Genomic DNA, 19288 nt, shown 5'->3' on the forward strand with positions numbered 1-19288 from the left:
AATCTTAATTGAAGTTTTAAAAATAATTTTTATAAGTAAAGTTGAAATAAAAATAATTGTAAAATCTAAGGGTTAATGTTAGTTGGACCATAAATTTCTCACATTAACCTCTAATCGTTGATCATTAACCTTTTTATGCTATCAATTGTCACATTGCGAGAGCAGGAGAATTATGAGAGTCATGCCGAGAAGGATGAACCGAAACAAGTGGATTGTCGGCATCATTATTGCTAAATAATCACTAATTTATGTCTGTTTTTCTGGGTTTTTTAGCGAGAAAACTCAAAACCCAAGCAAATTGCCTTTGCCATTGGCAGAAAAACTCCATGCCTTGAATCCTTTCCACAACTGAAAACCTCTTTCTCCTTAAAACTCACCAATTTTGTGGCGAGATGTCCTCTGCCTATAATCTGTTCGATGGAATTCCTCAAGATACTGTAAACCGGACTGACTTGTGTACACCCGGCAAATACACTATTTTTATTTGCTCAAATGCTCTCTCTTGAATTTAACAATGTAGTGATATATTTTTTTCTGTAACTCATACAGCTGAGTGGGGGATGTAGCTCAAATGGTAGAGCGCTCGCTTCGCATGTGAGAGGCACGGGGTTCGATCCCCCGCATCTCCATCTAAACTTTTTTTTTTCTAATACCTAATTTTATCTTCAAAAATTTCTAAAACAACGGGGATGTAGCTCAAATGGTAGAGCGCTCGCTTTGCATGCGAGAGGCACGGGGTTCGATCCCCCGCATCTCCACCTTTAGATTTTTTTGCCTAATTAGATTTATTCTTGCCTAAACTTTTTATTTTCTTTTTTAATAAAAAAATTACTTTCCAAATCTCTAAAACAAATGGGGATGTAGCTCAAATGGTAGAGCGCTCGCTTTGCATGCGAGAGGCACGGGGTTCGATCCCCCGCATCTCCATTTTTAAATTTTTTTTGCCTAACCTTCTTTTTTTGGCCTAATAACAAATTCAACCTTCCAATATTTCTAATTTTATTAATTTGATCCTAAATCTAAAGAAATCAACGAATTTAGCCCTTAATGTTTTATATAGTTCACTTTTTTTTGGCCTAATAACAAATTTAACCTTCAAATATTTCTAATTTTATTAATTTGATCCTACATCTAAAGCAACCAAAGAATTTAGCCCTTAATGTTTTAATTCTAATTCTAAAATTTCAATAAATTTGGCCCTCAATATTCAACAAATACTCTATCTATGAGTTTGATCCTTAATATTTTAGAGAAATTTAATTAAATAATACGATATTAATACGTACTGCACTCTTCTTATTTAGTGGGTTTTGGAAGTACATTAAAGAATATTTTTTAAAAATGTATTTTTCTTAAATGTATATTTTTAAAATATCTATTTTAGAATTAAAATTAAATTGACAAATTTTGTAATTGTTGAGTGATAAATTTATTGAGTTTTTTAACATTTAAACTACAATGACAAATTTTGTAAATATTGAAAGTTAAATTTGTTAAACTTTTTTATATTTAAGATTAAATTGATAAATTGTGTAAATATTGAAAAGTTAAATTTATTATTAGATCAATAAAAACCACACGTTAATTTTTTTTTGGTGAAAAAAAGATACAAGTAAGAACTCAAACCCTCATAAGAAGATTTTCAAACAATTTTAAGCCTAGACTCCTAGTACGAACAGACTTAGCTAGATAATAGGCAATGAAGTTATCTTCTCTGGGGACCTATTGAATTTTTCATTGCTCCATTTTCCTCAAGATGGATTTTCCTTACTGGGGTAGAGTTAGAACTCCCCCGGAGAATCTTCCTAGATAGCATTAATAGTATCAGTACTATCGGTTTGAATTAGGATTTTCCAAAACGAAAAATAACGAGAGGCTGATTAAAATATTTAATTTCAAAAAATATAGTAACCAAATAATAAAAAAATAACTGAATGACCAAAAACAAAGCAAAAGGCATAATTAATTTACCCTTAAGCTAACCCAACTCAAAATTATATTATTATCTAAAAAAAAAATCATCTAATTTCATCATCTAATTTAAATATAGTCGTAAAACGTTTAATATTAAATTATTAATATGAAAAAAAATCAATTTTAAATTTTTAAAATTATTTTAAAAAGTCAAGACATGATAGAGTGCTATGCACCGAATCAAATTGTATGATCACATTCACGAGTTGCAATGAATATGTGATTAAAAAAGACCATAATAATTAACAAGAGTTAAGTATAATAGTAAAGCATGTTGCATTCCCAAAGAGAGATGCATGTTCGTACCTTTGAAACGACATTGTTTGAAGAAGAGCCACAAACCTCAAACATAAACCGTAAAACGGATATGAAAAATACCAAAAAAAAATCATAGTAAATGTTAATTATCTTAAAACACTCCAACTATTATAGTTAATTTGATTAATAAAGCAATTATGAGGATTCAAATACTTCAACACCATTATATTCAAGTTTCAACTGCCCAAACCATATGAGCTTACCATTTTTCTTGGCCATCTTCGTTATTCTATGCTTCAAATACTTCCAACACACACCATTACATTCCTCATTATTAACTCATACCACCACTATCTGTTTCTCTTTTCTATGCAGAATATGGTATTTTCAGTGCCATTCTTTGAGCAAGCCATGGTCGGTTCGGATCAGGGTCTATGAATCCGTGCATAAGGAACTCTTCTGCTTCTTCCTCCAGCAGTTCCCGAGACCAAGTAACCCGTTTCGATTGACAGCACCCAGGGCCGAAACATCTGCAGCAGTTTCATTTAAATCTATTTGTTCCAAAGGAAATGACGTCTCTCGTAAAAGCAACATGAGAATAAGGAAGAGAGACCATGAGATACCTGTATTCGTAAAAGCAAGCACTTCTCTCGTTTTCGGCTTTTCCCCAGTTATGCCAACCTACATGTTTGATACATTGGTCCATGTATGTGTAGGCAAAGACCACCCTTCCAAAGGGTCCCCATGGTCGCCCGAGATATGAATAAGACCCTCCGTTGCCAGTAATGACGCATCTGCATCAATGCCACAAATTGTAATTCACAGCTGATTACGTGTGATAATGGAAGTAACTGATTGTAAGAGGAAGGAAATCAAAAGAACGGGAACAATAACCCGAGAAGATGCACCATAACTTTTTCCTTGCGAACTTGAACGGATCGCAGTTCAGTCTCCTAAAAACAGAACTATGTATGGTCCTTGTAGCTATATTGCAAGTATATAGTTTTCTACGAAGTATAGCTTAATGGTTAAAAGAATTGATAGCAGAATCAAAATCCCGGGTTCGGGTGAGAAACTTTTAACTTAAACAACTATAAAAAGCACAAATACAATATTAAGGAAAATTACGAGTGCCACATTTTCCTACCAACAAAATACCAGATAGACCATACATACAAAAGAGCTGTATTTTGAAGTATTTTCTTTCGAATTTAAACATAAGAACTATGCTTGAAACCATCCACTTCGAAGTCCTCAAACAACTTAACAACTTGAAAATTAAGAAATTTATGCAAGATGATAATGGGATGTTAACGAAAAACAAATAGTAGAAAAGAAAAAGGCACAATTAGTCAACCACAGACCTTAAAAACACGTAACCAGTCGATTCCTGAGAAGTTTTCCGGCTCTGTGCAGTTATAAATCCAGCTGACTTGCAGTGTATATGACAATGCTCTAAAAGAGCTGTGCTATTTCCAAAAATGAAGTCTACACTTCCTTCAATGTAGCAGTCTTTCAAGTACTGTCTTCCATGATGCAAGTATAGAGTATCCTGCAAATGGTTATACGAGCAGTAAGATTCTAGGAGGTCAATGTCCACGGATAGAAGAAAGGGTCCTAGATGCTGAAATCCGAACCTCAAGACTCGTTGAAATATCACCTCCTAAAGAAGGTTCCATAAATCATCCGTACAACTTTACAAACACAATTAAACCACTAAATTGGTCATGAAATAGTCGAAAGAGTAAAGAGCTTAACATGTAGCCAACATTGTTTACGCAGAAAGATATAACTTTGCCAAGATTTCAATGTATTTAGAAAGACTTCAGAGGATTATATCTTTATACACATGCTGGAATATGCATCGGAAAACAAAGAGTCGGGATAACATAAGAGGGCATAATGATACAGTTTACATAAGGCCAACTAAAATGAGATGAGCTAAGCACCTGCCAGCCCAGGAATTTGCAATTATAGAATGCACATCGATCCGCTGTTACTCTGATTGCAACAGCTTGTCCTGAACCCTGTAAGGAAGTGAAAGATTAATTGCGGGAAGAGTTTGAAATTTCTGCAGCATTTTCAAAGCAACTCGCAATTTTTGACAATAGAAAGAAAAAACACCCAAATGCTAAAATTCATATCATTCCAATCCATATAGCTGAAAGGAAAATATATTGAGAAACAAATCAAAATTTTAAAGAAAGTGATGATGATGATGATGATCAGTCAAAAACCCAAGAACCAAACTTGAATCACAAATTGAAGCTCAGGAAAATGTCTAATAAAGGTGAAATTCCAATCATAAATTGTCTGCTTTAGTGATTAATTCAATACCAATATAGTAGAAAGGGAAATCTATTGAGAGAAAAAAGAAAAGTCCAGAGTTGAAATTCTTGATAATGATGATATGATAATTAGCCAAAAAAAACTCAAGAACAAAAACCGAAATCCAGAAAAAAAATCCCCAAAAAAAAGGGGGTTAAAATTAGAGGAAAAATTGAAAATTCACCTCTGGGGAAGAGTTTTCAAATGTGACATTTTCAGCAATGAAATCTTCTCCTTCAACAATCACAGTGCCACAACCGAACGTTCCAGTCCCAATTAACCTCGAACCCTTTTCAAAAAAAAAAAAACACTATGATTACACGTAGCGAAAACCCAGATAAGGTAGCACGAAAAAAGGACATCTTTTTTTACCTGGTGATGTTGAATTTTAGTAGCGGTATTGTTCCATGTAAGAACAGTGAGTTCAGGGCGGAGACCAGCCAAGGTGATGAGGTTCTTGGTCTTGGGAATGTAAACAGGTTGCTTGTAAACCCCGGGTGACAGTCGAATGATGGTGCGGCAGGTGTTGCAGAGTGGGACAGTGTCAATGGCTTCCTGCACTGTTCGGTAGTCGCCATTGCCGTCTTGGGACACCGTTATTACCCTCGCCGACATCGATCGAAGTCGAAGAGAAACAACAACAACACGCCCTCTTTTCTGTCTTGAATGTTTTGTGGGGTTTTTAGTGAGATTTGAGTTTTTCTTTAAGAAAGAGGCTGATGAGATCGAGCGAAGAGGCAATAAATAGAAAAACAATTTACAGGTTTTTCAGAAGACATGATTCATTGCTGTTTTACTGCTAATTGCTATGTTTTTGTCTTTTATCATACTAAGAATATTTCATTCATTTTTTTAAGGGTAAACTACATTCATCGTCCTTCAACTTTGTTTAAATTATATTTCGGTTACCTATGTTACATAATAGTCATTAATTTATCCATTGTTACAATTTTGTTACTCGGCAGTTAAAAAGGTAACGATGCTGCTTAATTCAAAGGGTTAATAGTTATTTTAAAATTTTCTTTAAAATAAATAAAAAAATCATAGAAAAATAAATTGCAGCAAGGCAAAATCAAGAATTTTCCACCTCCAATCTCATAAAAAATCATAGTCTTTGAACTTTTAAAAACAAAAAAAATTAGATACCCATTCACTTTGATCCTATTTATTTTTTCATTTGCTTTATTGTTCTAAGCTCTCATCATTTTCATCATTCTTCGCCTTTTTTTATCTTCTTTTTCATGTAGATCGCTTCATTAAAACTAATATTTATATATAAAACTTGAAATTTAAGAGAAGAAATGGTGGGTTTGGAGAAAGAGGAGAAGAAGAATAGCACTGCCTATTATAAATTTAAAAAATCTAAAATTCTAATACGAAAAGCTATTCAAAAACCCAATCAATCTAGTAATTTGAGTTATAGATAAGAAATGATAGGTTTAGACAAGAAATATATTACTTTGTATTATTAATTAAAAGAGAAAAATCTCAAATTTCAAAAAATTGAAACTTACCAAAGGGTTCGGACAATATAATAGAACATTTTGCTCTTCTCTCTTGCCCCCTTATTTCTTAATTTTCTCTCTTTTTTTTCTTTCTTTCAAATTATCAAGAAAATCTCGCAAATAGGCTATTGGTATAAGGAGTTTTGCTTATACATTTTGTTTTTTCATGCAAAAATCATTGAGAATAAGTATACGAAAGGTAATAATTCAAACAATGGATATTAACGACAATAATGATTAGACTAAGATTTTTAAATTAAAAAAAGTAGAAGGATGAATTTTAACTTTTAAAGTTATAGACTAAATTTCAAATTTTGTCAAAGCATAGGGACTAGCAACACATTTTAACCTAATAAATCTATAATACATGAAAATAATTTCCTCATTTATTTTTTATTCTATTTTTTAAAAAAAAAAATTCTTCCCACTTTCTTTCCTTTATCTCTTTCACTACCTAGGCAATTTTTAATGTATCTTACTTTTATATTAATATTTTTATAACATTAATTCTTGTTTAAAAATAATTAACAAATTTTTAAAATAATGTAATTATAAATTATTTTTAAAAATATTTAACTAATTTAAAATTATTTAAATTAATAATAATATTATTTATAATTTATTTATTTTTTATATATAGTTAAATTAATCTGTAATTATATTAAAATTATTAATACTCGATCTTTTATAAATTAATCTGTAATAATATTTATTAATATGTATCTTTCTAAAACTATAATAATTTTAATATTATAACATTAAAAGTTAATTTAATTATAAAAATCTTAAAATAAAGCTAAAAAAAGATAAATTTAAACAAAAAGCATAGAATAATTTTAAAAAATTATAAGGAATATAAAAGAGAATAATGTCTTTTATTCTTGACCATTTATAAGGAATATAAAAGGGCTCCACTGATTAAAACAAAAGTATGAGGGATGCAATTGAAATGCAATTTCCTTTATTTCATGAATGGCCCCTTTGGTAGAATGATATATTAATTAATACTCATGTGTCGTCTAATTTTGAAATTTTATACACCTAATGTAATTTGGATAAATAAAATAAACTTGGAGGTGGTATTTAAATACCATTTATTTTTACACTTTTTTTTATTTTATTTTTTCCCAATAATATTGATGTTTTACTTTATAGCAAATACAAGATAACAATAGTAACTTTTCTATCCATTTTTTATAAGTTTGAATTGAATCAACTTAAATTTATGGGTAAATTACACTAAGGTTACTAATAATTAGTAAATTTACATTTTGATCACTCAATTTCAAAAGATTACAAAATAGCCGTTGCACTATTTGAAAGTTTTCTTTTTAAGTCATTGAACTGTTAAATTCACTATTGTATGGAATCCTCTATTTGCATCACCTATACTAATTGAAAGCTCTTATTTTCTTTCTCTTCTAAATTCAGTTTTTTTTTATGAAACAACTTTAAATGTCACAAATTTATAAACCAAAATTTAAATAGCTTTCTTCTTCAATCTTGACATTGATTGTCAAATAGACTTGGATCTAAAATGTTCTTCTACTCGTTAATGAGTACTAATTCATTGTACCAATTGTTGAATCGTCGCTCGAAACTCTCTAGCTGGACTTTAAAAAAAAAAACTTAACAACCAAATGGCTTAAATAAAAACTCTAGAATAGTTCAATAATTTAAAATGAAAACTTTTGAATAATTTAATAACCATTTTGTAACATTTTGAAATTAAATAACCAAAACATAAAGTTATTAATAATTTACTGACCCAATGTTTACCCAAAATTTTAAATATGAAAAAGTTCGTGTATCACGATTTTACACTGGACTGGGAGTCGAGTCACCCACCTAGGCTCACTTGAAAATTGAGAAGGTTTGAGCAAAAATATAGGTCCGAAAAATAGGATTGGACAAAAAATAAGATCCGTTTTTTAAATGGGCCGGGTCTCCAATAAGAATTTTTTGGCCCTAACCCAAATTTGACTAAATTTTTTTCTTGTTGCTATTTGCTTCGGTTATGTTACTGTTTTGTTGTTGTTATGTTGTTTTGATACTATTTTTCTAATATATTACTACTATTTTGTTACTATTGTTTGGATATTGTATAACATTTATTTTATTGTTAACTTTGCTACTACTTTAGAAGCATTTGCTTGCTAAGTTGCTAACTATGTTACTATTATTTGAGTATAAAAATTTTTTTAATGTATTTTTAATTTGTTGAAAAATATTTATTTTAATGTTTTTAGTATATTTGATGTATTATATTTTTTAAATATATTTTTATATAAAAAATAATATAAAAAATTAATATGGACGGACCGGACTTGATTAAGCATTTTTTATTAGTGTTAGCTTGAGTAAAATTTTAGGCTAATTTTTTTTTTGAAAAGATTGAGCCCAAGCCTAGAAAATAGACCTAGGCTCAACCTTAAAATCGACTCAAACCTGACTCGATCTATGATCAAGTCTACATTATATTCGCACTTTACCATTAAATTTGATTTAATTAAGAATTTTTCAAAATATAATTTAATTCTTAAAAAAACTAAATTTAAATTAATTACTTATTTCATAAAATAAAATATCTTATTCAAATCTAGAATCTGCGAATCGTAAATGAAAATTCAAATTTACAATAATTTTTTAACTAAAAAAAAAAAAACCTGTTCTTTGCCAAATAACACGGTATATTTCAAAATCCAACGGCCCAAGTTAATTTCCTTAAAACGTCATCGTTTAGACTTTTTAAACAATGAACGAATTGAGAGGTCTCGTCAAACTGTCCTATTCAATTGCTTCCCGCCTTTCATTCTCCGTTCAACCCCCTCACTTCGTCTCATATATTTATATCAAAACATTTAAAAAAGAAGAAAAGAAAAAGAACCTTTAATTTTCATTTTTTGAACGCATAGCCAAAGCCAAACGATGCCGTATTACACATCTCCAGCTGAGGATGAACCCGACGAGTTTGACGAGCATAATCCAACGCCGTACCGTGGTGGGTTCGACCTCTTCGTGACTTACGGACAACCATTGGAACCCAGTGAAGAGACTTGTTACCCTTCGTCCACACCGTCTGACGGAAATTTAGATTATGAGCGTCCGCATTTCTCTTCCGGAAGCTACCCTTATGGTCATGATCGACATGGACAATCTAAACCCTATTCTAGTGCTCATGATGATGATGGATATGGAGATCAACATGGGTCTCATCATCACGGAAGGAAGCCTGAACATGATTCTGGATATGGTAGGAAATCGGGGCACAGGGAACATGGATCCGAATATGGGAGGAAATCTTCAGGGTATGGAGACTCCGAATCCGAATACGGATCTGGGTACGGTAAAAAGCAAAGCCATGGAAGTGGGAGGAAATCGGATGATGAAGATGAAGGGTATAAGAAATCTAGTTATAGGAAATCGAGTTATGATAGATCAGATGAAAGAGAAGAAGGATATGGAGGTGGAAGGAAATCGGATGATGAAGATGAAGGGTATAAGAAGTCGAGTTATAGAAGAAATGGTGACAATGATTCAGATGATGAAAGGAGGAGCCATGGGCGCAGAAAACACGTAAGTTATCCCATATTTATCACGAATTTGAATAACGTAGATGTTTTAAACTCACTCGATTTCAACATGGTCAACATTGCAGGGTAAGAAAAGTGAAGATGAAGATGATGAAGATGATGATGATGAGGGAAAGAAGCACCGCCGGCACCGTCGGCACCGTGATTACGACGAGGATTAATCGGAATGATGCCTCAGTGCATAAATGGAGTACCGTTTCATGCCATAATATATAGCTACTAAATAAAGAGTTGAGGCATGCCTCCATTGATGGTATCTATTATCTACGCGTGTGTTTTTGTGGATCTGAATCTTTGATTGTTAATAAAAATCCCCCAAACATTTGGGTTACTGCGCTTGTATTGAATTTTAAAATAAAATGAATCCCCATCGCTTTAGTTTTAGTGTTATGTTTGCAATACATTAAAACAGCAACCGACATTTTTATTTTATTTGTTAAATTGTATTTTATTTTATTTATATAAAACTAAATAAATTAATTTTTATAATTAGATTAAAGAGTAAAATTATTTTTTTTGTTAAAAATTTCGTTTATATTTACAGTTAAAAATTGATCTATGTATGTCAACACGATATACACCTAGCATATCATTTGTTTTGAACGTAGAAGGACCAATTTATCTAATTTTTAAGTAAAAAGAATAAAATATAATCTAATTTCTAATATAAGTATTTTTAACTCAAAATCAAATTAAAAATAAAAATAAAAACATTTTTTTTATTATCGATTCAACTGTGGGTATATTAAAAACTAGTTAAATAACAAGTAACTTTAATAATGGATGATTTTTTTTAAAAATAAATTCATTAATTCATTTAATTATCATCGTAGATGGTAAAAGATAATTTCTCAACACAATAAAAGTTTTAGTCTTAACATTAATAGAACATTATGATACAAAATATAATAATAATGGATGGTTATTAAATATAGTATATATTTGGTAATATATTTATTTGAATAAATGATACAAATTTACTAAAATTTTAAAATTAATTAGTTTGGAAATTAGTTAGTTACTCAGTTTATTTAGTTATTGAATTAGTTCCGTGCTTGTAATGATTAAATGTATTAAAATTATTATAATAATGAATTTCGAGTTTAATCAGTTGAATTGATAAATTAGGGTATTTACTATTAACATTTAAGCCTCTTAAAAGACAAATAAAGATAACAGATAGAGAAGTGTTATAAACAATGGAGTTAAGAAACAGAAGAGAGGCAAAGAAACTAAAGGAGCTTCTTCCTTTGAAAAAATGTCTTTAGATGCCACACCTGCAAACCGGCCACCGACAAGCATAGGGCGATCGAAAAGAAGCTAAGTGCCGCCATTGTGGAATTTGTTTCCTTATTAAGATGCTGCATTTCTTCTTCCCTGTATTGTAGATGTTGGGATTCGAATATTAGATTTATAAGATATGGGATAGTTATAACGAAACTAGTTATTTCATACCTCTCCCGGAGATAATACATCTCTTCATGAATGTACGTGACGGTGTCGTACAACTTCTTCAATTCGAACTCCATTGTCTACAAGGAAGGACATGTTGAAAGCTAATAAACATGGTACAATCAAACTTTTGAAGTACTTGTATATGAACATATTCAGACATTGTACATGAGAGATAATCCTTTAAGAGTCCTCTTGAGCATTCTTGTGTCAGTACACTTTCTTTTATCCATTGCTCATAACCGAGTTTTGAGTAACACAGTAAACCGGACATATCAAAGTACTTCCATACTAAGATATAATTTAACTTATAGTTCATATATGGAAGAGGGTGAGTGTTGCATATGAATGTATGTCATTCAGCCCATAAAAGCAGGTTATCGCATATACATATTATGCTTGGATGTATAAGAATGTTGAATATGAGTATGTCTCGTTAAAAAGACTTTAAAAAGGATATGAAAGAAATATGAACAAACTCGTATCAAACACATAACTGTACTAGACATTCGCACCCGAATCAAAAGTATCGAACAATATGGTAAAAAAGACTTACATCAACCTGCCCTTTCTTGGCAACCTGGGACCAATCTTTAGCAGCAACACCAGTTCTCCAAACAAAATCAATGGTAATCTTTACCGGAGGCTGGTGATTAATTGCCCAGAAACAAGAAGTGTAAGCACCGTTCTCGGTGGCGGTAAATGCAAAATTACCCGAATCCACATCCTCTCCGATGTGATAACTGTGCCCATAAGGTGAACTCACCTGTAAACATAAAAACATCTTGTTAATCACAAATGTCTGCTACAATTCTAGATCAAACAAAGCTAATTCCATCGAAATATACGTTTTCAGCGCATCGCCTCTAAATATTTGAAAAAATTTAGAAAAATCTGATAAGTTAAAAGACACATGTGTCCTACACATGACATAAAAATATCACCTGTAAAAGTATAACGATATTTTTGTACTAAAAGTCGAATTACATCAATTATATTTATCAAAACAAAATAAAAACTCTAAATTCATAAACACTAAAATTGAATCTCCAAATTATCAAAATTTATCTACAATTTATTTAAACTTTTCAGACTAAATTCAACCTCTAAACATGAAAAACAACCCTAAATTAATAAACACTGAACATTGTAAAAAAAATAAAAAATTGATTCGGGGCACACATACCTTGACAGTGAGTTTATGAGAATGAGGCAATGAACCTTGATGTGGATTAACAATGGCGTATTTGCCAACACTCATTGCGTTTGTCCTAATGTCTTCTGATATACATTTGGTTTGCCCTGAATCCAATTCGAATCTCATAGATTCCCCCATCTTTGTTTCCAACATGAATCCTAGGATTATCAGAACTAAACCCAGATTTAAAGTCGACATTCTTGTCTTGTCTTTGGATTGAGATTTGAGATAGGGTTTCTTATAATGTTGGTACGTTAACAAGAGAAACAGATATTATGTCACTAATAATATTAAATAGGGAGTTGTTAGCATTTGGATTGAAACTGAAACTGAGTCTTTTAGTTTTTTTTTTTACAACTGCTCCTGGTTTGCAATTCTACTGTTCCTAGGGTTTTTTTTTGGGCTTTATTATTAAAAAAAAATCTCAAATTTTATTTAAATAATATATTTCTATTCCTTTTTATTAGTTACACTCCATCTTTAGTTTCATTAAGATTTCTTTTGAGTTCAAATTACAGGAACGTATCTCAATTTTAATTTTAATGATATTTAAATAGATGATTTTGTATTAATAATTATTTTTTTTATCAATACGTAAAACCAATTCCACACGTGTATGCAAATTAGAAGATCTATTTACTACCAAATCTCTTTTACAAATATATATATATAATCATATATATATATATAGTCATTATCAGTGCAAGGAGTTTTCCTTGATGACAGCCATGATTGAAGGCCATGGGCTTGATTAATTTTCTTGACGAATGTTGAGGGTTCAGTTATCTTTCAATAGAAAATTTCTAAGGATGGTTGGCCGAGGAATCCATCTTATCCTTAAAAACTTATCCTTAGAAGGAGGTATTATTTTCGAGGTGTTTATGTTTACTTTTAACTCTAAGTTTTTGTTTTTCACACCTCCAAAAAAAGCTCAAAAGGATTTATGGAGTTTGGTAAGAATGCCTAAACCATCAAGGAAATGTTTAGCTGTAACTTCTCCAATTGAATCTAGGCGTTAGATTCGAATTCAAGAGATTATATTAGCCACCGAAGCAGCCCAATAAGTTATCGGAGTTTTTGAAAAACAATCCTTTTAAAAACATTTGTTTAATTTTGTTTTGAAAACTTAGTGGAGTACTTGTTTTAATTAACCTCAAGTTTTATTTAGTTACCTAGCAATGGAAAAGATGATATTTACTTTTGTTTTTAGTAAAAATCAGGTTTATCATATAATAATTACCTAATAACCTAATCCTAAATTTATTAATGAATGTAATTAAAATTCAAAGCTAAATCCTAAGTCCCATGTCACGGTTTATAAATAAATAATACAATCTTTTAAAGAAAATAAAAAAAATAATGAAACTTAAATATTAAGAAAATGAAATTTAGCAGAGTCCCTTCAGATGGAGTGCCTGCATCTTAACCCTATGAATTATCTAAAGAGAAGAAAAAAAAAGAAGGGGGGGTGACTATGAAAGCGAAATGTGTGTTCCATCACAAGGAAATTGAAACAAAATAGTAGACAAAACACTTTAACAATTCTGAGAATAAACACAATCACAAAGTACTTCAATTTTAACGATTTTTTTTCACATAAAATACTTTACTATAAGTTTCTTAGAATTCAAAATAATCATAATCGAAAAATAATTCAGAATATCGTTAATTTAGATTAACTCAGCACAAGAATAATCAGTGGAATGATTAATCATACAGAAATACTGTTCATCGAATAATTCTCCATAGTAATTTCACACATATCATTATTTCAGATTACTTAACAATGTACATATGTATATATATGTATCATCTCAAAAATCACAGTTTTTTATGCACATGTTTTTATGAATGCCATATAGTTTCAGTTTATCAGGAAGATCCTACCCCCATCACTATGCTCTATATTTGGGAGTTCTCCTAAACTCCCCCCACCATCACTCCAATTTGTGGATTAACCACCAATGATTTACAATTTATTTTGCAAGTGAAATCTATTGATGTATATGAAAACACAATCTGCTCGCAGATGATGGCTGTCAGAGGATTGTGAATGCATAGTAAAACATTACAGTTGGAATCTGCTATGGCTATGGGTACACAACAAACGTTTGAATGCATAAATTTTGTTGATTCTTCCTTCGCTCATATCAACCCACCCCATGCAATGCAATCTATTTATTTTTATCATATATTGAAACATTTAATGTTCTAACACTACAACAAAACAGGGTTTTAACGGCGTTTTTAGTGGCGTTTTTGGTAAAAACGCCGCAAATATTATACATTAGCGGCGTTTGAACCAAAACGCCACTATAAGTCGAGAAATAGCAACATTTTCGGAAAAACGCCGCCAAAAGTCTGAGAATTAGCGGCGTTTTTCAAGAAACGCTGCCAAAAGTCTGAGAATTCACGACATTTTTCCAAAAACGCCGCCAAAAGTCTGAGCATTAGCGGCATTTTTTAGAAAAACGCCGCCAAAAGTCTGAGCATCTAAAAATGCCGCCAAAGGTCTGAGCGTTAACGGCGTTTTTTACCAAAACGCCGCCAAAGGTCTGAGCATTAGCGGCGTTTTTGGAAAAGCGACGCTAAAAGTCTGAGCATTAGCGGCGTTGTTGGAAAAATGCCGCTAAAAGTCTGAGCATTAGCGGCGTTGTTGGAAAAACGCCGCCAAAAGTCTGAGCATTTGCGGCGTTTTTGGAAAAAAGCCGCTAAAAGTCTGAGAATTAGCGGCGTTTTTGGGAAAACGCCGCCAAAAGTCTGAGTATTAGCGGCGTTTTTGGGAAAACGCCGCCAAAAGTCTGAGTATTAGCGGCGTTTTTCAAAAGTCTGAGTATTTGCAGCGTTTTTGGAAAAACGCCGCCAAAAGTCGGAGCATTAGCGGCGTTTTTGGAGAAACGCCGCTAAACGTCTTTTTTGAATTATATTTTCTTAGTTAAGTTTTAAGGTTTAGTTCTTATTTTTTGGGTTTACGGTTTAATATTTAAGGTTTAAGGTCTATGGTTTAGGGTTTAAGATTTAAAATATTAATTTTATGGTTTAGGGTTTTGTTATTTTGGGTTTGAGATTTAGTGTTTAGTGTTTAGTGTTTATGATCTTAATGTTTAGCGATATTAAGGGTTTATGGGTTTAGGTTTAAGGGTTCATGGTTTATGTTTTTGTGGTTTAGGGTTTAGGGGTTTAAGGGTTGGTGGTTAGGGGTTTAGTGTTTGTGATTTATAGTTTGTGGTTTAGGGTTAGGGGTTCATGGGTTTATGTTTTTTTTTGCGATCTCTTCTCCCTCTCACACGTTCTTCTATTCTTTTTTCACGTTTTCTTCTTTTTCTTTTAATCTTTGATTTTCTTCTGCTGCTTCGTTTCAATGGGTTGTTTTCGTCTCAATTGGAGTTCTACTCTTTTGCTTCTACTCCATTTCTTTTGTTGCGTTTTACAATTTCATCGACAGGAGTTTTCGGAATTGGTGGATTTGAGGCGTCGATCGTTTTTGGGTGTTTAAATCGTGAATTCAGGTATGAGTTTTGTAGCTCTTTAATTTTATTCTTGAATTATTGAATCAATTTTGTGAAATTCAGTAATTTCGTGTGTTCCGATGATTGTGTAATCGTAATCATAATGTGGCTCTAGTTAGGGTGTGTTTCTGCACTATTAGAGTTTAAGGATCATTTGATGTCGAATTTCATGTTTTTCGGACTAATTATATTTTTAAATTATAATTTGTGTGGAAGCATTACTTAATATTGATTAAATTTATTTTTGGGTTTAGGGTTTAATATTTAAGGTTTAAGGTCTATGGTTTAGGGGTTTTATGATTGAAGGTTTAGGGTTTAGTATGTTAATGTTATGGTTTAGGGTTTGTTATCTTTGGTTTTTAGGGTTTACTACTATTTTAAATTTTGTTATTTAATTAGGGTTTAGTGTTTAAGGTTTAAGATCTTAGTGTTTAGCGGTATTAAGGTTTAAAGGTTAGTGGTTAGGGGTTAGGGCTTAAGGGATAGGAGATAAGTTAAGGGTTTATGCATGGTTTGTGGTTTATGGTTTATGTTTAGGGGTTTAGGCTAGGGTTTTTGTTTTGTGGTTTCAGCTATATATATAGTTGATTATTATATTTTTTGAACCAAAAAACCTTCCACGCGCGTTTAAAAAAATGTTAAATCTCATTTTTAATAGGAATGTAATTGTAAAATTAATTTTTTAATGACACTGACATGAAAACCTACAAGGTAATCCACATTACATGATACTATTTTTTTATATGTTAAATTAAAAATTATATAATTCTTCAAAATTATCTTGTCTGCTTTTCAAGTGTTTCAAAATTAAAAATTATCTTGTCTGGTTTAGGGTGTAGTGTTTACGATTTTGTGGTTTAGTGTGGGTTTAGGCAGGTTTAGAGTATAGGGTTTAAGGTTGAGTGTTTGTGGTTTAGGGATTTAAGGATTCAGTATCTAGAATTTAGGGTTTAATGTTTATAAGGTTAGGGGTTTATGGTTTAGAGTTTAGGGTTTAAGATTTAGGGTTTAGGGTCTGATTTTGTGGAGAATGGTGCCGTTTTGCTCATTGTATTCTGATCCATCATCGAAGTGCTATCATGAATTATTTTCAAAAACTCATGCACTCTTTCATCATTTTCGAACTATTTTTTGACTAGTTTTTTATATTAATTAAAATACAATTTATTTGTAATTTAATAATTAAAATATTCAAAATGATTAATCACACGTTGAAAGAGCTTGGAACTAATAACATTGAAAATATATGTTAAAAATGAAAAAATAAAATAAAATACTATTATTTAAAATACTTTTAAATTAAATTTTTGGGTATATATATGACTGATTGTTTTTAATTTATATAATAAATAATTTACTATATAATTGTAAAAGAGATAATTTTAAATTTAATATATTAAAAATATCATTATAGTTTAAGTTATTTAATAGATAGTAGATAAACTTTTTATATATTAAAATTTAAAAAAATGTAAAATGTAAAGTATTAGCGGCGTTTATATAAAAAACGCCACAAAAGTGTTAGTAATGTAAAACGGCGTCGTTTTCTGTTTAAATTGTCATCCCATTAGCGGCGCTTTAGATAAAACGCCACTAAAGCTTAACAATACTGGCGTTTATCCTTAAAACGCCACAAATTTTCATGTGAACGTCGTCGTTTTGTTACGGGAAATTTATCCTTACCAAAATCCCTAAGTGAATTTTTACTATGTCATTTCCCCCCATTCATCAACTTTCTTCCTTAATTCCCCAACCCCGAAATCCCTTTCCTTTTTTCCTTATTTCATTTTCAGCATATCCCTAACTCTTCTCCCAAGTGTTTCTTCCCTATTTCTTCCCTAAGTGTTTTTATTCACGAATTCAGCTCCCCCTTCTCCCAAATCCCTAACTCTTTTCCCTTTCCTATCGTCTCGCTTCCTCGAATTCATCTAGCTTTCAAGCTTCCAACTTTCCCCGAATCTCCAAGGCTGAAACCGACGTGGGTATGTTGTTTAATCTTATATTTTAACGTTAATATTAAAACCAATTTTAGTTCTCTTGTTGAATATTATTCTGTTGGATTGAAAGTTATTGTTTTGATTCGAGGGAATTGAGGTTTAATAAGAAATATTATATAAAACGCAAGAGGTTTAATTTTGGAAAAGGAATTGGTTTTATGCTAATCTTGGGTTCTTTGTTTCTTTTTTTGGGTTCATCTGACATTGGTGCATTTTTTTGGGAAACAGAGAGATCTGAAGACAGAGTTGAAGTGTGTGTTTCACTGTTTTGGAAGGCGTCTTTGCGAGAACAAGGTAATGTAATTTAAGGAGTAATTTCTATTAATATACACCACAGCTGATCACATCAATGGCTAATCACTTTAATATACCCCATAAGCATCCAAGTCCTTTCATTTTTAGTCAATTTTTTAATTAATCGAAATTTTTTTATCTAATATTATCCTAAATTTTTATATATTATATTAATTTAATTATAATTTAAAAATAATTTTTAGAATTTATAAATTACCTCTATTAAAATTCAAATATATATATAAACAACTTAGAAATGTGATGAATATGTGCTTATGAGTTCATAATTTGTTAAGGTGAAAATGTATTGGAATGCTTGAAATAATATATGAAAGAATGATAATGTAATGAAACTATTATGAACTGTTATCAAATGTTTTAGACAGATTATAAAATTAGTTTTATGGAAATTTTTATAGTTTATACAGATGAGATGCAAAACACATATTGTTTTGGATGTACTGATAAGGTGCTAGACACGCATTACTTTAATTTATACCGATGAGGCTCAAAGCGTATAGTAATTCAAATGTATCGATGATGCATTGGGTGTAATTTATATTAGTGTAATGGTAGATTGATCTATGTATCCATTTTGAGTTTGTGTTCGATTAATAGGCCCACAAAATTAGAAAAGGAGTTCACCTGATCCAAACATTGGTTTACTTGTGATTCTTCGTGTTTTTACAATATTAAAGCTTCAGCTTAGGCTTTGCTTTTCACATCTTCATTTCTACTATTAAATTTTTGCGTATGCATCTGCTTTGTTGATATATATTTTTTATGCTAGGTGTTGTTGGTTTAGAGAACATTAATATAAATTTCACTTTGGATTTAATTGATACTTTTTATGCAGGCTTCTGATAGTATGAACGGATAGATCACTTGGAATTTCTGCTTGTTCGTGTTAGTCATAACGAAGTGAAGGAGGAAACTAGCTAATCTAGTCCAGAATTTGCAAGGTCGAATCTATTATCTATTTATAATTTCATAGTTGCACTATTTTTCTACTTAAAAATTAACTTGATTTCAAAATATTTTAGTACTGCTAATATTCCTATGAATTAAAAATATATTTTCTTATAATTATTTTAATGTTTTCATCTTCTTTGATATATGAAGCATCGGAAATTCTTGAGCTTTAACTAACGGGGTTTTTTGACATATGCACTTGACGCAC

The 19288-nt window shown here is 31.0% G+C and overlaps 3 protein-coding genes and 3 non-coding genes across 6 annotated transcripts; 4 read left to right on the forward strand and 2 right to left on the reverse strand.

Annotated features, from left to right (window-relative positions):
• Window positions 1-556: 556 nt before the first annotated feature.
• TRNAA-UGC (transfer RNA alanine (anticodon UGC)) lies at window positions 557-629 on the forward strand. The gene has a single exon. It is a non-coding gene; the product is annotated as a tRNA-Ala (tRNA).
• Window positions 630-685: 56 nt separating this feature from the next.
• On the forward strand, window positions 686-758 carry TRNAA-UGC (transfer RNA alanine (anticodon UGC)). Its single transcript has one exon. It is a non-coding gene; the product is annotated as a tRNA-Ala (tRNA).
• Window positions 759-854: 96 nt separating this feature from the next.
• On the forward strand, window positions 855-927 carry TRNAA-UGC (transfer RNA alanine (anticodon UGC)). Its single transcript has one exon. It is a non-coding gene; the product is annotated as a tRNA-Ala (tRNA).
• A 1451-nt stretch (window positions 928-2378) lies between these two features.
• LOC107888573 (pectinesterase 31) lies at window positions 2379-5369 on the reverse strand. Its single transcript, XM_016812725.2, has 6 exons — window positions 4933-5369; window positions 4745-4849; window positions 4182-4259; window positions 3597-3784; window positions 2856-3026; window positions 2379-2762 (listed from the first exon to the last, which is right to left on the reverse strand). The coding sequence occupies exons 1-6, from the start codon at window positions 5173-5175 to the stop codon at window positions 2600-2602; spliced, it is 948 nt and encodes a 315-aa protein (XP_016668214.2). The 5' UTR covers window positions 5176-5369; the 3' UTR covers window positions 2379-2599.
• A 3566-nt stretch (window positions 5370-8935) lies between these two features.
• On the forward strand, window positions 8936-10042 carry LOC107890194 (uncharacterized protein At5g39570). Its single transcript, XM_016814690.2, has 2 exons — window positions 8936-9641; window positions 9724-10042. The coding sequence occupies exons 1-2, from the start codon at window positions 8994-8996 to the stop codon at window positions 9817-9819; spliced, it is 744 nt and encodes a 247-aa protein (XP_016670179.1). The 5' UTR covers window positions 8936-8993; the 3' UTR covers window positions 9820-10042.
• A 713-nt stretch (window positions 10043-10755) lies between these two features.
• On the reverse strand, window positions 10756-12674 carry LOC107890195 (transmembrane emp24 domain-containing protein p24delta9). Its single transcript, XM_016814691.2, has 4 exons — window positions 12297-12674; window positions 11667-11876; window positions 11114-11190; window positions 10756-11035 (listed from the first exon to the last, which is right to left on the reverse strand). The coding sequence occupies exons 1-4, from the start codon at window positions 12504-12506 to the stop codon at window positions 10891-10893; spliced, it is 642 nt and encodes a 213-aa protein (XP_016670180.1). The 5' UTR covers window positions 12507-12674; the 3' UTR covers window positions 10756-10890.
• Between the last annotated feature and the right edge of the window lie 6614 nt (window positions 12675-19288).

Source organism: Gossypium hirsutum, chromosome A09 (assembly GCF_007990345.1).
Source record: "Gossypium hirsutum isolate 1008001.06 chromosome A09, Gossypium_hirsutum_v2.1, whole genome shotgun sequence".
Lineage (NCBI taxonomy): Eukaryota > Viridiplantae > Streptophyta > Magnoliopsida > Malvales > Malvaceae > Gossypium > Gossypium hirsutum.